Source organism: Onychostruthus taczanowskii, unplaced genomic scaffold (assembly GCF_017590055.1).
Source record: "Onychostruthus taczanowskii isolate IOZ18803 unplaced genomic scaffold, ASM1759005v1 scaffold30, whole genome shotgun sequence".
Lineage (NCBI taxonomy): Eukaryota > Metazoa > Chordata > Aves > Passeriformes > Passeridae > Onychostruthus > Onychostruthus taczanowskii.
In genome coordinates this window covers 5,615,799-5,633,669 of record NW_024500350.1, presented here as the reverse complement: position 1 = coordinate 5,633,669, position 17,871 = coordinate 5,615,799, and the positions used below count along the sequence as shown (strand labels likewise).

Here is a 17,871-nt window from a genome sequence, read left to right as displayed (position 1 = left end):
GGGATATTTAGTTTATCTTCAGAAGTTCCAAGTTCTATATTGAATTACAAGCACCAATTCTCTTTAACAACTCCTGTTGAAGTGAATATATTTTTCACCTTATATTTACTGGTATCAGGAAATGAACATTATAAAGTAAGGACAGGTAAAAACTGGTGTTGTATCTATGCAATTTCTTGCTTGCAAAGAAAACATTGTGTGCTTGGATTTGTCTGACTTGTGTCCTTTATTGTCTCTTAGACTTTAGTCAAATATAAATCTGCAGACTATCTGACACAATCATTTTTATTATTAATGTGTGTTTACTGTAAGGATCTTGCATCACTGTTTTATTTCATGTTTCTCTTTTTTTTCTTTTCCCCTCTTTTTTCTTTTTTTACAAATGGACAATTGGAAATCAGAATACACAGTAAGTTTTTCTTCCTCTTTTTATTCCAAAAATAGAAAAATTATGTAAAATATAGTAGTGGAATTCAATCTGATCCCTTCTTAATATAACTTATTTATAATGCATTCAATAATGAAACCTTATTTTAGTTATTGAAGCAATTTAAAGGAAATTTGAAGTATTTCTAAGGGGATCCTATAAATTATTTTTCTTTATCACTTCCAAATAATTTGATATGTTTGTACTTACTAACTGTAAGAAAGAGAACCTTCTATTAAAAAGGGTGAGGCTTTTAAGGTTCCAATTGTTACATGGAGACATGAGAACAGATTTTATTTATTGGTTTATTAACTTATAAAATGCTCATCTCTGGTATAGTATCTGGGAAACTGTACAATCTGTAGATAAAATTAAAGATAATCTGGGCACAGTGCCCAGAAAAATCAGCTATTCCCTCTCACAGAACTAAGGCAAAATATAGCACATAAATCATGAGAAAAATTGTTTAAAGATGCTGGCCTCAATAATAGCAATAAGTTTCCAGCAGCCTTTGGAAGGTGAGGAGCTTCCAGGTGAAGGGTCCTTTCAGAAACTCTTCCTTTGATTTAGCTTGAACTTCTGACTGCAGGTAAAACATAATGCAGATGTTTCTCTTAATTCTGCAGTGCTCAAAATGTTTGTGCAGATTTTTAAAAAGCTCATAAAGCACAAAGAGAAAAAAATAGTGTGATAAAAAGAAAAAAATAAAGGGATTTAAAGGCTCACATCTGAATGCTAGAGACCAAGAGCTGCAACTGTGATAGCCAGGTTTGAAAACCCAAAGCAACAAACTGTGCTTTCCAATATGTGCCACAGGTACTTAGAATATTCATTTGATTGTCAGAGGAAACCCAAATGTCCCAGAATGGACAGCAGTGATGAGGGACAGATTCTCAGCTGGTTTTGCCAGAAGAGAGTTTTGGTAGGGTCTGTCAGAGTTCACATTAATTAAGGCTTACCTTTGATAGCACATTTAGTTTTAGGCTGGGAAGTTGACATTTGCTGTGTTGCACTGATATCTCTCCACAGTAAATTTTTTTCTTTAACTGAAAGTGAATTTGAATCTTTCAATGTGATTTTTTGATTTTTTTTTTCTTTAACTAAGAGAGACGAGTGGGGATGATGCAAAGGGTGGTGGCAGACAGAATATGTGTCTAAATTTGAAATGCAATACATTATTAAAGCCAAACAGCAGTGCTGTACTCAGAGAATCTGAATCAGGAGGTGATCTCTGTCTGATCTGGTGAAACACCTGGTGCAGGTCGGAGGTACCAGCTACAGAAATGTTCAAGAGCATCAGCAGAAGTGATTGCAGCGTTGAAGAGACATATAAAGAAAAATTAAATCAGTCCAGAAATTTAGAAGGTAGGCAAAACAATCACTAAGTGACACTGTAACTGCCATGGGGAGCTGGGGACTAATTACCATGGTGCAAGGAAACAGAACTAGAAGTACTGGGAGGAGATAAGAGAAACTGTACTTCAGACAAAAATCTAAAATATGTATTAATGGAGCTGATTGGCTATGAATTTATCTTCATGGAAAACAGAGACAGTGCCTTTGCCTCCAACTGTTGAATCTGGAACAAAAATGTTAAACATACCACTGGGAATAATTGCTATCCTTGTCTGCAATATTTCTCTAAATTTGATCTTCTGTATTCATTAGAGAATTCTGAAAGAAAGAATAAGCCCACAGACATTGCCCAAAATATGTAAGATAGCTTGAAAGTCCTTTTCTTAAAGATCATAAATTATTTCTGAAGGGTCTGTGAGAAATGGTGAGAGTCAAATTGAGCCTCATTTCAAGGAAAACTCATTCTAAAGGCAGGCCAATAATTGGATAAATAAAGCATAATCTTATCGAGTCAAGTACGTACTGCTCTGTGGTATGTTCACACCTTATTAACCTTGTAAATTCCACTCTAAATAAAGAGAAGGACCTTAAAGGCTCAGCATGTTATTTCAGTGTGTGTTAGTGATTTGGAAAAGGATGTGAATAGCAGACTGAACCTTACTGACAGTCTTAAGGTTTTTCAGTTCTAAAATGTGTAAGCTGTTGAGAAATAGCATTCAAGCCCATATTCTGGCATTTAGAAATGCAGTATGGAATAATTTCATCAATCTGATTCTCCTGTGAATGTTATGGAATTCATAAATACGACCTTCTTAAAGACCTGAAATTAGGGCACCTAAGAAAAAATGCTCATCAGGCATTGAAAAACAATTTTCAGAATATTGTTCTGTGCCATGGTTGTATAAAAAGCCAAAAGCAATTAGATGCATGAAAACAGGAATGGAAATTATATTGTCATGATATTAGTCCTCTGTAATCTGGATCCAGTTATGATGGCATCTGCTTTAAGCAATGGTATTTGTTACACAGCAACCCCCTACATTTGACAACAAACACCACATCTGCTACTGGGTATTGACAACCATGTTAACAACATGTAAAGCAAAAGCCACACTTGAGATAATGAGTTTAACAGAACTATTGCACAAGTGATGCTTTTGTGGGGTGCAATTTGTGCTGTAGGGTCACATCAGGAGAGCATTTGCAAATGCACCTGGTTAAAGCTGCCCTACAGAAGACTTCCTCTCAGGAAGGTGATACATGGGGACTGTCCCAAGTGCTGCATCAGAGCTGGAGCTAATCCTTGAAAGCTTCCTGCTGACATGGAGAGGGAGGAGGAAGTCAAAAAATACTGTCAGAGCTGAAGCCAAAGGAAGTCATCCAGATTTGGGGGTGCTATTTAGAGAATAAGATATTCCTGTAAAGTTCAAAGTTTTAGTGGTTGGGGTGTTACTTCAGACCTGTATGTGAAAAAGTGTCTTCAAGATAGACACTGAAGCTGCTTTGGTTTTGATCTTGTCATTAGAAGCCTCACAAGATATCTTGCTAAAATACATGTTTAGGTTTTATCTACAGATTCATTTATATTGTGATTAGGTTGATGTTAAGATAATAAACCTGTGATTTAGGATGCAGCAGAAATGCAGCCCTATAGGAGTAACTCCAGTGGATTCCACTCCAAAAGCAATTCCAGGACTTGGGTGTGGTCAGGTTCCTCCTGCCCAGCTACATCTGCTCCTGGGGAATGGGTGCTGTTAGCTGCTGCCTTTGGAAGAATTCCTTTGCTAGTCAAGGCCTTTTTCTCTTGGGGGATGGAGACAAGATCAATAACCCCTTGTGTGCCAGCTTATCACAGCAAATATGTATTTTTAGTGGAAAATATCTATGCTATTCACAGTGGCAAGAAAACTGAACTTTCAGGAGGCTTTGTTATTTTTATTTCTGAGGTTGCCCAGCAAGATTAGAAATAATTAACTAGAAAGCAAACTTGTGTCTACCGCAAACCAAACGAAGAAGAATTGCATAGAACTAAGTTTCTTTACCTGCATTGGGATATTGTTAGAAAATAAACAGCACAGAGCAAATATCCATTCAACCTGCTCAAGAGACAGTGGAGATTCTGGACAAAAAAAGAGAGGAGCCTCAAGCAAACAAATAATCAGATCATGTTTGGTGACTAAACCATAGTACAAAATCTTCATGTGATCGAAGTACAGTGAAAATGAGCCAAAGTTTAGCTCTCAGGCTGGAGTAGAAAGTGGCTAGGAAAAATACAAAGAGAATTTAAGCAAACTCTTCTGGGTTTGAAGGTGCAGTTCAAGTGTTTACCAAGGATCAGTTCAAAGAGATTTGCCTGACCTGAATGGCTTTTGTGGTGTTAGCAATATTTCAGTTCTGGGAATGAAGTTTAAAAACAGCTGAATAAATTTTTTGTTCGTAATTTATGGACAATTGTTAGTTTCACAATTATATAGACAAAACAAACATTAAAATGGCATTGTTTGCTCTGTACAAGGAGGAGGAGCATTCCTTCAACATGCCAATGTCCTAAACATCCTCATGAATAGAATATAAACCCAGAATATTTACAAAAATCAGTTATGGAACAGAAAGCAGGAGACAACAATTCCTTTGATGATTTATCACAATGATATTTATTTTTCTACAGCAAATGACTGAGGAAAATAAAATTATGTCATCTGGTATGTGTCAAGGCCCCAGAGTGAGAGTTGCTAAATGGTCCATTACTGACCTGCTGGTTTCTGATTACTTTTGAGAACAGGCATGTTTTGTGCTTCACTTAACTGCTGGTTTATCCATGAAGTAAATTATCTGGAAGGAATGTTTTTGTATTGTTATTTTTATAATGAGATGACTTGAGAAGGAAAAGAGTTGTTTCAGATAAACATTGCTGTAGAGTTTTTTTCCTGTGTTCTCCTTATCTGATTTCCAGCCCTTGAAATTTGGATCTAACCCCTCACTCTTCAGGGCTGAAATTTTCTGCAATTTGAGGATTTAAAGAGTCTGCATCAAAAATGGAGTACAAAGAATCCATACTGCAGGATTAGAGCCTAATGCAAAGTTGCTACCAGCATCCTCCCATCTTACCCCCTCAGCTCAGAAAACAGGCTCACTGATGCCATTGTCCTGGGAAAACACAGATTTATTTCCCTTAGGAGAGATTCCAGCAAAAGGAAGGACCTCTGTAGTATTTATAAGAAAAAAATAATACATTTTTTAGAGAACTGCAAACCTGTATTCTCATTTAATAGCTTAATCCCATTGAAACAAGTAACTCAAACTGCTTGGGAGAATTCCCCTTTTTCCAGCATTGCCTTATTCCAAAGCAATCCAGCCCCCTCTCTGATGGATGGGACTGTCATTTCCACTTGTGCACGCTGCTTTTCACTTCATTTCTTCTTCAGTAAGGAGGTTACTGTTCCCATGTATCAAAGAAAGAGATCCTAAGGGAAGGCAAAGCCAGAGATAAGAGTTTTCTAGCGGTTGGAGGCAACTTGTTACTCATCGTTCCATCTCCAGGTTATTGTACACAATACAGACAGTGGTTTTCTTCCTCTGCTTGTTTATGAGAGTTTTGCTCCCTTGTTTATTTTCAAGCCCTGTTTTTGCATTGTTCTTTTCCTTTCCACTCAACAGTACTTTTGTTTGCTGTTTGCCACCTTCCTGTGTTTATCTTGCTTTCCAAATTCTCCTCCCTCTCACTGAGTCACATCTTCCAAATGCCATCACCCTGCCCAGCCCTTTCCGTCTATTCTCTTCCAGCCTTGTCACCCTGATTGATGCTGGTTTGTGCCTGGGTGACCTGACCACACAGCAGCTCTGTCTGCAGCAATCTGAGGGGAGTCAATAACTCCCCATTGTCCATTTTCCAAAATTCCACCTTCCATCACCCCACAGTCCCACATCCCCTTTGTTGCTCACAGCAAAGTTGGGACTCCATTTCTCTTTCCCAGGTTCTTGATCTTCATTAAAGAAATGCTGTTGTTACCCCCTGAATACCAAAATAGCATACAAAAAATTTGAATTTAAAGGATGTGATATATGGGAGTTACCCTATGGAAAAGATTTAATTTGCTTGAACGTTCTCACCTCATTGTAGCAGTCACTTTGTTCTCTTTAGGCTCCATGGAGATCACTCTCTAAAGAATCCAGTTCCACCTGTGTTGTCAAAATAATGCATATGTGACCATGTAAAAAAATCATCAGTCTGAGAAGTGGTGGAAGATAAGAGAGAACATTTGCATAAAATGTCTGCCTTGCTGGGCTTTTATGTTAAGATTTAGGGAAATATGCTTCTGCTGCTTAAAAAAAAAAAAAAAAAAAAAAAAAAAAAAAAAAAAAAGGGGGATTAATTTTTACTGTGCAGAAATAACTGCCAAGGATTGTGGAACAATATTCACAAGGAACAGGAGAGGTGGAGAGCAAGGATGAGGTCTCTAGCAGGTCTTTGAACATTCTGCAGGCAGAAACCACATGGAAAATGAAACCAGCTGCAACAGCATTGATGAACTGGCATCGTTCACACAAAGCAGGTTCCAGAGGGTGAAGAAGCCTCTCTCAGACCAACATATTTGCTGACACCTGCAGTAATTCCCACAGCCACCTCAGGTGTAAATACTAGCAAAGGTGAATTTGACAGCCCTCTCCATTAAATAATTGTCACACCCTGCCTGTGTTTGACTGTCTCTTTAAGACTTTGGCAAGTGTTTTGGCACACCTCGGTTCTACCCTGTTCTTGTAAGTGTTGCTTATTGCTATGGCAACGCTAATCAATCATCATGCTAAAAATAGGCCTTGTATTTTTCAAGAGGTTATATGTAGGGAATTGCAAACGCAACTGGGGGCTGTGCTTTCCATATTCTGCTTTCATTCCCTTCATTCTAAGGTGGAAATACCCCTGCTCACGCGGGTAATTACTGGTTCACTCTCCTGTTATTGCACTGGTGCTCTCTTGAGCTTTAAACCTCTCCTGGTTCTTCCAAAATTGAGGTGCCAAATATAGAAAGATTAGGAGAACAAACAAAACCCTCTGAATATTCTCCTTATTTGTTTTTGAGTGTCACAGGTGTGCTAGGGTATAAAAATTTTAAAGGAGTTTATAAGACATCTACAAAGTCTGGAGGTGACAATACCTAAGATGCCTCCTTTGAGAGCTTTACACAAAGACACCTCATCATTGAAGACCTTTGACTGAAGATTTTGAATTATTCTGTAGAACTTAAGTTTAATTTCAAGTTAAAGATTGAATTTGCCACTATTTCATTCCCAAGAGGATCCTTGCAAACTGTAGAGGCAGTGAAATGGAGAGCTGGAAAGAGTGCCCTGTGCATTCCTGTGTGCGCTCGAATCGATCGCCTCCGGGTCAGTGCTGGAAGAACACGGGCCCCAGAGGAGGCAGAGCAGAAAGGGACTGGTGCTCAGAAGAAAATAAGAGTCTCCTAAAAGGTTTATTACCTACTATTCATTCCCCAGTTTGTTTCTGACTGTTGCATAACAATTTTAATCCCCAGTTAAGTAAATATGCCGCCACTTGAGGGGAAAAACCCAACTTTTTGCACGATGAATAATAGTCTTTTGAATGATGCATAAACAGTTTTCTAGTTCTGCCAGAGCCCTCTTCCAATTAGTCAGAGTGCAGCTGATGAATCATGAGACACATTCTGTGAAATGTTCAAAAATTTGGACCCTGCTAAGTGTTCCTGTAAGACAGCAAGACCCCCCACAGCTGCTAGAGCAGTGGTTGCCAGCCAGTTGAGTTTCTGAGAGAGATTTTTGCGGTGGAGGACTTCTGGTGAATTTGAATTTTCATTTGGGGTAAACCCATGTTGCCATTTATAATCTCAAATTAGGTTGTTAACAGTTCTCTCCTTCATACTAAACACACAGGGAGGCTGCCTGTGGGTGGCTTTACAGAAAGTGGCTCTCTAATGAGGTGGCTTGAGGTAAATGGCACCATTCTTCTATGGTAGTCTAAGGAACCTTGGTCTTTTCTTAATGCTTCTTTTTGAAATACAAGGTTAGAAGATCTCTTGTTTTAATTAGAGTTTAGATTCTGGGTCACAGGAATCAACAGCTAGGCTCAAGCAGTGGCTTGTTGAGCTTCTCCAGGCAGCCCAATGCAGCCTCACGTTCAGTACATGGAACGGTGACATTTCGGTGTCATGACCTGACTCATTGCTGGCAACCTCCTGACAGTGATTGAAAATAGCAGGCATTTCTTTAATACCAAGGTCAAAGGGAAATCTGACATTTGGTTTTATTCATAAATCCCTCTGAAACTGCAGCTGTGCTTCAGATCAACAGCATGAAGGGGGTTTTGCCTTCCATAGCACCAGAACCTTATTTTGAGGAAACTGTCTCACTTGTTTTTTCGACCAGGATTGATTCTAGATGTGCTGATTGATAGTGGATATCCTGTGATCAGAAGAAGACTGAACAATGACTTGTTGGGTGATACCCATTGATGGAGGGATGTCTTTCCTGCAGTCTCCAAGGAGCTGCCTTAGATTTCAGCTGTTGCACTACACCTGGCCTCCTAAACACCCTCTTCCCTTACTCACCAGCCCCTCCCTTGAGGAACTCTCTGAATGTTTTCAAGCCTGGACTTGGACCAGCAGCAGTGTGAACACTGAGGTGTCCAAACACCCTCATTGTATAACCTGTATGCACAGCCCATGAAGGAGTCATTTGCCATAGGGGATTAGTGATGCATCACACAAGGAACTGGCAGTTAATGCAGGGAAAGCCTTGGTGACTAATGGGAAAGATGCTGAACTAGTGTCATTTAGAGCTGGTTAGACAGCTGTTCTATCTGCCTGTCTGCAAACTTGCTTTGAAAGAAGAACTGTGAATTTATAAATAAAATATATTTGAAATATTTATTATGATGGAATTATGTTGCCTAGTATTACAAATTCTAGTTTTCATAAGCCAACTAAGCTAAGCAATCCTCAGAAAAAGAAATTTATTCCCATGTAAATACAGAATATTCATGTTTAACAGGAAAACATTTCTTCATTCTTCTTTTTTATCTCTTTTGTTTTTTTTTTTTTTGGCATTACTATCTAAAGATTTATTTGGGTTTAGTAAAAAGGATTTTTCACAGGGGTTCATAATCCAGCTAAATTTCATTAACAGGAAATGATGCTAAAATTCATTTCTCACTGAAAATTAAGAAAAAGTCCTCACATATGAAAGCATTGCTGTCTGTTTGGTCAGGACGTGCATCTGGTGAAGTGTCCTTGGGTTTTTCTATATGGGGATAGGCTGGTCTGTAATGAGGGATATCAAGTTGCTCTCAAGATCTTAGTGAATTGAATTTCTAACAAGACATTCAGGACATTCATACTCTTGGGCATAGTGAGCATGAAAACCATTGCATCTAATTATTCCAGACTGCTTATACTGATTTATTTATATCTTCATTATAATTTTCAGCTTTTAGATAGAATCTCTGGATCCCTCCAGAACCATCAAACCTTTCAGGTTTAAATTCTGGGAACATTTACTCTTTTTCTTGAAGTAATCTGAAAAAAAAAAAAGAGAGGTGATACAAAGGGATGTACTGAATGTATGGGAACATTTACTCTTTTTCTTGAAGTAATCTGAAAAAAATAAGAAAGGTGATACAAAAGGGATGTACTGAATGTGTCAGCTGATGAAGCAAGGCATATTTTTTGTGTTAAACATACTTTTTTTTTGTTGCAGTGTTCGTTTTTGCCTAAATTCTCCATTCATATAGAGACAAAATATGAGGACAACAAAGGAAGCAATGACAGTGTAAGTATGGCACCTTGTGCAAAAGTTGATTTAATGCTCTTGTTAACCACAGTCTGTCTGGGGCCTGGAGGTCTCTCAATTTGGGATAAAGCCCCATCAAACTTGTGCCTTTGCCCCTCCCTGGGTGTCCTGGTCTTGAGCAGCTGCAGAGGAGTTACCTGTGAAGTAGCAGGAGATGAAAGATCTGTGTACACACCTTCCTTTCTGCCTCTTCTGTTTGTTCCTTCTCTAAACACAGCATAATTGACATATGTGAATTTAGTCATGATGAACATTTATGGAAAGTAAAGAAAAGATGACTGGGTTTTTGGTTTTTTTGGTGTGCTGGTATTCTACTTTCTGTGTTTCACATTATTATCTCTGAATAAAGGGGGTTGAATTCCGAGGAGGTGTCAGGAAGGACAAACAGGAAACTGAACAATGGTCAGAGATGAGAGATCTCAGAAAGCAGCTTGGGGGAGCAATGGCTGTGCACTTAGGTAATGCTTTTGGCAGTCACTTACCCAAAGTTAAAAATTTTCAGAGGTAGAGCTTAGAGATGAGAAGGACAATTAACTATGTAAAACCCTCTGCAGAGGAAGGGTGGGAGTGAGAAGCCAGCAGCTGCTGATCAGAGAGGCTCTGGATCAGAGGGCAGGAGGTCAAGCAGGCTTTGCTGTGCAGAGAGCAAAGCAGAGTCTGCGTTTACCTTGCAAAAATAGAAGAATAACTTTCACTAAAGCCTAGCATGTAAAGATTGAACCCTTGGGTTCATACACAAATGTGTTTCTTCCTGTTTCATTTTGGTATGCATTGGTTGCAGACTTGTGGGAAGAGGTTTCTTGTAGGCATGAACAAAGTTTAAATGTGTGGAAATTTGAGCTGTAAAACAGAGACCCAATGATGGGGTGTTTGAACTCATTCTTGAAAAGGAAAAAGGCAGGCAAGCAGATTTTAAGGGGTCTGAGCACAGCCTTCCAGCGTTTTGGGGTGTCCCTCCAGCAGTCTTGGTAAGAGGAAGGTGTTCTGTTCTCCAGGTGGGAGGTACATTTCCCTCAGCCCCCTGGGGCTGCCTGTTCATGAGGCTGACAGCTGTTGCACTGCTTATGGCAGAATAATTACATGTACAAGAACAAGGTGGAATTTGGAATAATGCTTTTGGCATGCAGACACTTTCCCACTGGGAACATGACAGGGATCATCTATTAACCACCAGATACCAACCACTCACAGTCGCTGCTACTCTAAGCCAGATCAGTGAGTGAGTGAAAAAGAAGTGTATTACATTACCAGCTAGATGAACATTGTGTAATTTGTGCACTTTTTAATGTTCACTTCTGCTTTTTGGCAGCACTTTAATTCAGAGCAAGCCCACACCTTTGGTTTTGGGAGGGTGCAGACTAATTTTCTGGTGCATTATAATGTCAGCAGTGAGCAGACATGATCTGGGCTGCTGTCTGACAGAGGAAGAACTGAAGCTATTTAAGCAGAGTGAATTCTTTCAGTGTGTCAGCTTGTGGCTAAAATACTGTGAATCAAGCCCTGAGCAGTATCCAGCCATGGAATTCAGATGAAAGTGGCACAGAGGTGGGATACTCCAGTGATGTAAATCAAAGAAACTCTATTCTGCTTGAATCCAGCTCTTCCAATGTCATTTTTACCAGACTGCCAGTGGGGTAATATCACATTACCTTTCTATTGCAGCACCTGAGTCACAGACTAAGCCAGTGTTTGCCTAGATTAAGAGATTTCACTGACCCCTGCTTGAACTGAGGAGGAGAAAGAGCAGCTGAATTAGAAGGTTGCACTCCAGCCCTAATTTCCCTGATTTTGTAATTCTGAGAGATGTGCTGTTCCCTGGTGTGAACACATAAACCAATGGAAAATCTACATTTTTGTGCTCCCATGATCTTTATCTGGGACCACAGACATGACTGGTGCAGCACTGAAATGCTGGAAGGTTCCTAAATATGGAGAGGCTTCTGTTAATCCAAACCCCTTGGAACTAGGAGCAGGAGTCAACCTCATTTCCATTGCTCAATGGGCAGGCTTAAACCTCCCTTAAGAACTTGCAAAGTGCATTTCTCCTTTGTGTCAGACAAGTTTAGATTAAATGTCACTGTTTGGGTAGAAAACAATAGGAAGCAGAGCACCCATTCCTATAGATTTCCATAGATACACTGTATTTTCCTTCATTGCACCCATTCCTATAGATTTCCATAGATACACTGTATTTTCCTTCATTGCAACTATCAGCCTTGTCTGATGAAGAAATAATTAATCCAAAAAATACTTCTGTAAATAGCACCCATTCCTATAGATTTCCATAGATACACTGTATTTTCCTTCATTGCACCCATTCCTATAGATTTCCATAGATACACTGTATTTTCCTTCATTGCAACTATCAGCCTTGTCTGATGAAGAAATAATTAATCCAAAAAATACTTCTGTAAATTTTGCAGTTGTAATGCAAAATAGACTGAATGAATATTAATGTTACAGTAATGGGGGCAATAATACAAATCTGATTTTAACTCAGCTATTTCTCAATGTATTTTTTTAGATCATACAGTTTTTTTAAAATCTTTGCACTCTGATCTATTCTTCATTTCCATACTGTCTGATAAAGTAGATATTGATTGTGAAAAGCACTACTCAGACATAAGGATACTAAAACTAATTCCACTGATCAATGGAAGAAAGCATTATAAATGGTCTTGGGTTCCTGTTATTTGGTAGGCTAGGATGTTATTAGAATTATTTCATTTAACATGTTGTGTTGTCTGGTATAATTCTAATTATTGCAATATATCTTGATGCAAAGTTCCTACTGATTTTTCTTCCCATTTAGCATGACAGAAGACAGTAGTAATACTAGTGAAAGGCGGTGTCTGCTCTGGAGCCTGATTTTTCTGTGTCTTAGAATTCATTACCATTTTAAGCTATTTTAAATGTGTTAAAGCATTCTTGTTCCAATCTGTTAAAGTTTGCAGTTGATTTGCACAAATATAAATACTGACAGAAAGAACAATGGACAATAAATGTCTTTATTTAGGTGACCTTGTGTAGTAGTGCAGAACCATAAATCCAATGAGCTGTGATTTCTGTGCTCAGAGCAGCTGATTTTAATGTATCCCATGTAGCTGTTCCATGGCAACTCTATTCTTAGAAAAACAGAGCCAGTGTTGGATGAGCATGTGAGTACATCAAATATTGTCCCTGCTACCTTGTAGCTTTACAGCTTCATTAACACTGTCAGAAACTGGACCAGTGAGTCAGGCCAGTCAGTATTTCCTCTTTCAGATCTTTTAAATTAAAAGTCAACTTCTTAAAGAGAAATTTTATTTTGATTTTACTTTTATTTTAAATGACAAAATGGAATTTATAAAAATTAGAATGTTTTGTGAGATGTAAATGACATGGGAAGTGGCATCTCTAGAGTCATGAAAATATTGCTTCCCTTTGTATCCTGAGCTGCTTCCACTGGGCAGTGCTGGGCAGGGAGAAGTGCAGGTGCCTACAGCCCAGAGCCTCAGTGGGCACAGAGCAGTGTAAAAGGGCACAGTAATCACATCCTTCTCCCAAAGGAAAATTAGCACTTTGGGAATTTGAATATAGATTGATAAAGTCTGTATTCTGAATATTTACAACATAAGGGACATCCTTACAGAGAGAATTCTTACAGGTCTCTGCTGAATGAAATGGTAGAAATCCGGGCAGGAGGGTGGGAGTTACTGCTTGTGTGTCAATAAACTGGGTGTGTGCTTTCCATGAGAACACTTCCGTAAGCTCTTTTTTTATTTGGACAGGTATTTTCTTTCAACAGTCCATTGCCTGCTCAGTGTTTGTGTCACAAAGGACTGATTTATTGGAACTGTCGTCTCGCTCTCACTTCTCTCCCATCTCTTTTCCTTACTGTTTCAGTGTGCACTACAGACACACATTTTGGCTTTTTCCTTTTCGTGGGGAATGCACCAACTGTGCATTGCAATCAGCTGTGTTGATTGCAGGGCCACACCAGATGGCTGCAGTGGCTGCTGCAATCAATGCCCAGCCATGTCACACATGGCAGCGCCACACTGTCCCTGCGTGTCACCCTCTGCTACTGGGAAAATGTCTGCAAGGCAGCGAAGGTACAGCAAAGGCAGGCTGGGGACAGACACTGCTCAAGCAAATCACTGAATCACAGACACGTTCCATTTTCCTATTTGTTGCACAAGGATCATTATGTTTGACTGATTTCTGTTGATTTGTTTTGTTTTGTTTTTTAGTCACAGAATTAATTGCTGCTGATATTTGGGCAGTGATTTTTTGCCATCTGATGGTGTCTGGGAAAAGCAAAAAAAAAAGTACAGCTTGTCAAATAATTCAAAGGTTGTCAATAATGAAAATTCACTGTATGTAAAATTTCCAGTGCCTTGCTCGTCGTAGCATAACGTTTTTCTCTGGCAAACTCAGTGTCTGGATCTTGATTATGCAACTAAAATAAAATAAATTTTAGATATGGCAGCTAACAAGAAAATCCATTTCTAGTTTGGTTGAGTTTAGGGTGGTTTTTCCTCTATTTTTGTCTTCTATCTTAGTAATGTGGAACTAGGTTGTAACAAACTTGAATATAGCACATGGAAATTAAATGTAAATTCACTATTTAAGGCAACTGCCATGAAACACTGATTTCAGCTGAAAAGGATTCAGCTGTGCCCTGGTTTAACCTGCACCACAAGATCTCATTCTGGAAACTGTCAAAAGGATTGCTGGGCATCACTCAAAATATGGCAAAATCAAAGCAAGGGACACTTTGAGGGTGATTTGCAGCTGGACTTTTCCTGTATGATGGTACTGAGTATCCCATAATTTGCAATGAATAAATCATGATTTTATAATGCTTTTCCCCCCTCTAAGAAGTCTGAAAAGATAAAGGCAAACAAGTGGAAAGGTTGGTCTGAAATTCCTCCTGAGGGAAGAGCTCTCTTTGTTGAACTGCAGATCCTATGTCCCAAGCACATATGGCTATCACAGAACATATGACAAGGCCCACACTGACAGAGTGTGAACAAGTGATATGGTTGTTCCTCTACTTTTTCATTTTTCTAAATGAACTACTGAAGTTAGTCAGTAAATCTGGCAGCTGAACTGGATGTGACTTAAAAAACTAATCCCAGTAAATATTATAGATAGTTTCTTGTGGTCTTGGAAGCAGAGCCACTTTGACATAATTACATAAAAATCCAGTTTTCTGTCCATAAAGCACAAATCTTAATGAGATATTTTATAGGAGATGGAATAATAGGGGAGTCATGACACAGAGATCAAAAGGAGCAGGGAGCAAGGCTGCAGATAAATATGTAACTGCCTCTCCTACTCTGGCACACAGGGATCTTCCCAGCCAGTTCATGGAGCCAAATTTTCTCAAAGACAGATTCAGTCTTTTTCCATAGAAAAATTGCTTCCAATTATGCACGTCCACATAAATAGTTTTATCCCAGAAATAGGTTTGAAATTGGTCAACTCTTGTAATCTCTGCCCAAGTAAATCTCAAAAGGAAATTAGGGAATTTGGAAGCAGCTGAGGTTGGAGTATGACTTATTGAAAAGTTACTGAATAAACTCCATGGGTCTGAGTTCTGAGGAGTTTTCTTTCAGAAAAATGAGAGCTCCAGTGGAGCAAGTGACACAACCTGCTCAAGGTGTGCAGCAACACACTGAGGAGCAGCCAGTGGTTCTGGCCACGGCAGTCTGCAGAGATGGGAATTTCAAGGTGGAGAGTAGATTCTGTGCATTTTTCTAATGGAAGAAAAGGATTATTCTTGCAGTCCTCACCACAATTACAGCCCTGCCATGAATTAGCTGTCTCTTTACAGCCTTCTGACTGCAAACTCCTTGTGTTTAGGCTGGGAAAAAAAAAAGGATTTTGTAGTAATGACAGAGCCAAACACCTTTCCAGCTGGTAAACCCTTGGATGGTTCCTTTGCTCTTGAAGATGGAAAATAAACATCACAAGAGAGAATCATGTATTATGAAACAAAGCCAAGCCAGAGGCACAGATGTGACTCTTGAAGTCCTGGTGGTGCAGATGAGTGAGGAGTTTGCCAGTGTGGATGGAATAAACGCATTCAGCAGAAATTGGCTTTATGCTGTTTATATCCAGTCCAGGTTAGCTGTGGAGATTGGCCATAAAGTTATATTTTAGATTAACTACATTTGAATAAAATTGAAACCAGCAACTTAGTCTAAACATAGAAAAAAAATTAAAAATAGGAAAAAATGCTTGTAGAAAAGAGGATATTAAATTTCCTATCACATCCTGACCTGATTTCTGTTCTGACTGTGGCTACCAGGAGAAGGGAAGTTGCTAGCAAAGCATGTGCCAGGACATGTCCTTGTAGGGCAGGAGGGAAACAAAGGAATGAAATTTAAGTTCACCAGGACTTACATTTCTGCAGTATCCTGTATGAGCTGTCTTTCTTGAGATTCTGGAATCACCTGCCTGGGGGTGGGGGGGGGTGTGGTTTGTGAACTTAACTTTTGGTTTCTGGTCAGTTGATTGGCTGGGTTTGAAGTTGGTTGGTTGGGGTTTTTTAGTGGTTTTTTGGTTGGGGGGGTTTTTTTTGTGTTTTTGGGGGTTTTTGGGGGGGGGGGGGGGGTGGTTTGTTTTTTTGTTGGGGCTTTTATTTTTGTTGGTTTGGGTTTTGTTTTTTTTTTTTTTTGGGGGGGGTTGTTTTGGTTTGGTTTTTGTTTTTTGAGTTTCTTTTAATTTTCACCAGAAGAAACCACTGACAGTCATAAAGAAGACCCAGCTGAAACCTTTCTCCCACTTTCTGTCATTCTGGGAGTGATGTAGTCTAATTCATGCTGACTTTTTATTCCTCTTAGGAAAGGGAAGTATATAAGTGTTTATTGTAAAAAAACTGTCATGTTACTCCCCCCAAAATAAAACCAAAACCCATGGCAAAAAGGCCACTTCAGTCTGAATGTTGCTCTTTGTTTTCCATTTGATTGTGTATTTTAATCTCAATTAATTACTTGGCTTCCAAATGTAAAGCCTGTCCAGTCCTTTCCAATAGAATATTTAATAATCTGGCTTCTACATCATCTTCTTAAGGATACAGATTGTTCTCACCATTCAGTTTCTGCACATTTGCAAATACAGTTGCACAGATTGGGAGCCTTATGCTACTTTTTGTGGCCTTTAATCTTTCCCTTTAAAACTTTTAAGTTTCTTTAGTGTCTTTGATCCCAGCCACAATAAACCCATCCTCCCTACAGGGTTTCAGGCAGTCCAAGACTCTGTGGCTAAGAGAGGCAATAAGAGAATTAGAGCTAAGAAAGAAATCAGTCTTGTTCTCTAATGACTCCTTATTTTCGACTGCTGATAGAATGAGAAGATTAAATCTCTAGCTACAAATCTTGTGAGGACAATCTGAGAAAGGGAGAAGCATAAATGATTAGACAACAAGTTCTGCTGGCAAAGGGAAGTAAGACTGTCATTCAGCAAACTTCTGGAATAAAGGAAATGGTCAGAGACAGCCTCGGCAGCAAATAAGGCATCGTTGAAATGGTTGAAAAATTCCTCCTGGTTTTGACAGATTGGCAAAGGCATCTGTCATCCCCACTTCCATCATAGCATTTTAAAGAGAGAAAAGGAATTTAGAACTATTTTCACATGAGGTGAAATATGTGGATCAAGTCTGGGACAGAGCAGGGCACATTTCTTTGGATAAGATACTGGGTAATCATTTCCATTTAGGCCGTTGCAAATGGGCAGAGATTTGCATGTGCTTGAATTTATGGGGTTGTGCCTAAGCCATGGACAGATTCAAAGCCTCAGCTGACCTGGTAATGTCCATTTAAGTGCCATTTCCATTATTTTAGACAGATTATGGTGAAATGCATCTTATTCTTTAAATAGTTCAACTGATTTCATCCGGGGCTTGCTCTGTATTTCTGAATTTGTTTAGGAAAAAAGCAAGTGAGGAAGCTTATAAAAGGTGACCTATATTATATATATAAACACAGAAGTGATTTACATCAATGTACCCAATTGAGAGAAGGAGCACTACAGGAGAAAGGCTTTCCTTCAAAGTTCCACTTTGCTCAAATAATTAACACAAGTTTTTGCAAAACAGCAATTAGAGAAGGATAATAATACAAATAAAACCAGGTTGGAGTTTCTCAGTTCTTCAGCAGTTTCAGATGTGTGAACATATTACATCCAGTTCAGTGAGCATTCAGTGCTGCCTGTTTTATTCACTACCAAGACAAGTTAAAATTGTAGAGTCAAACTTCAGCTTTTCCTGTATTTGAAAG

The 17,871-nt window shown here is 39.0% G+C and overlaps 1 protein-coding gene across 3 annotated transcripts in view; it reads left to right on the top strand.

Annotated features, from left to right (window-relative positions):
* PITPNC1 (phosphatidylinositol transfer protein cytoplasmic 1) overlaps positions 1–17,871 on the top strand; it is a 78,153-nt gene that overhangs the window by 39,303 nt on the left and 20,979 nt on the right. For all 3 annotated transcript variants that reach the window (XM_041409533.1, XM_041409532.1, XM_041409534.1), the window contains exons 4-5: positions 402–409; positions 9,512–9,583. In XM_041409533.1, the coding sequence (XP_041265467.1) occupies positions 402–409; positions 9,512–9,583 (80 nt within the window). The remainder of the gene's footprint in view (positions 1–401; positions 410–9,511; positions 9,584–17,871) is intronic.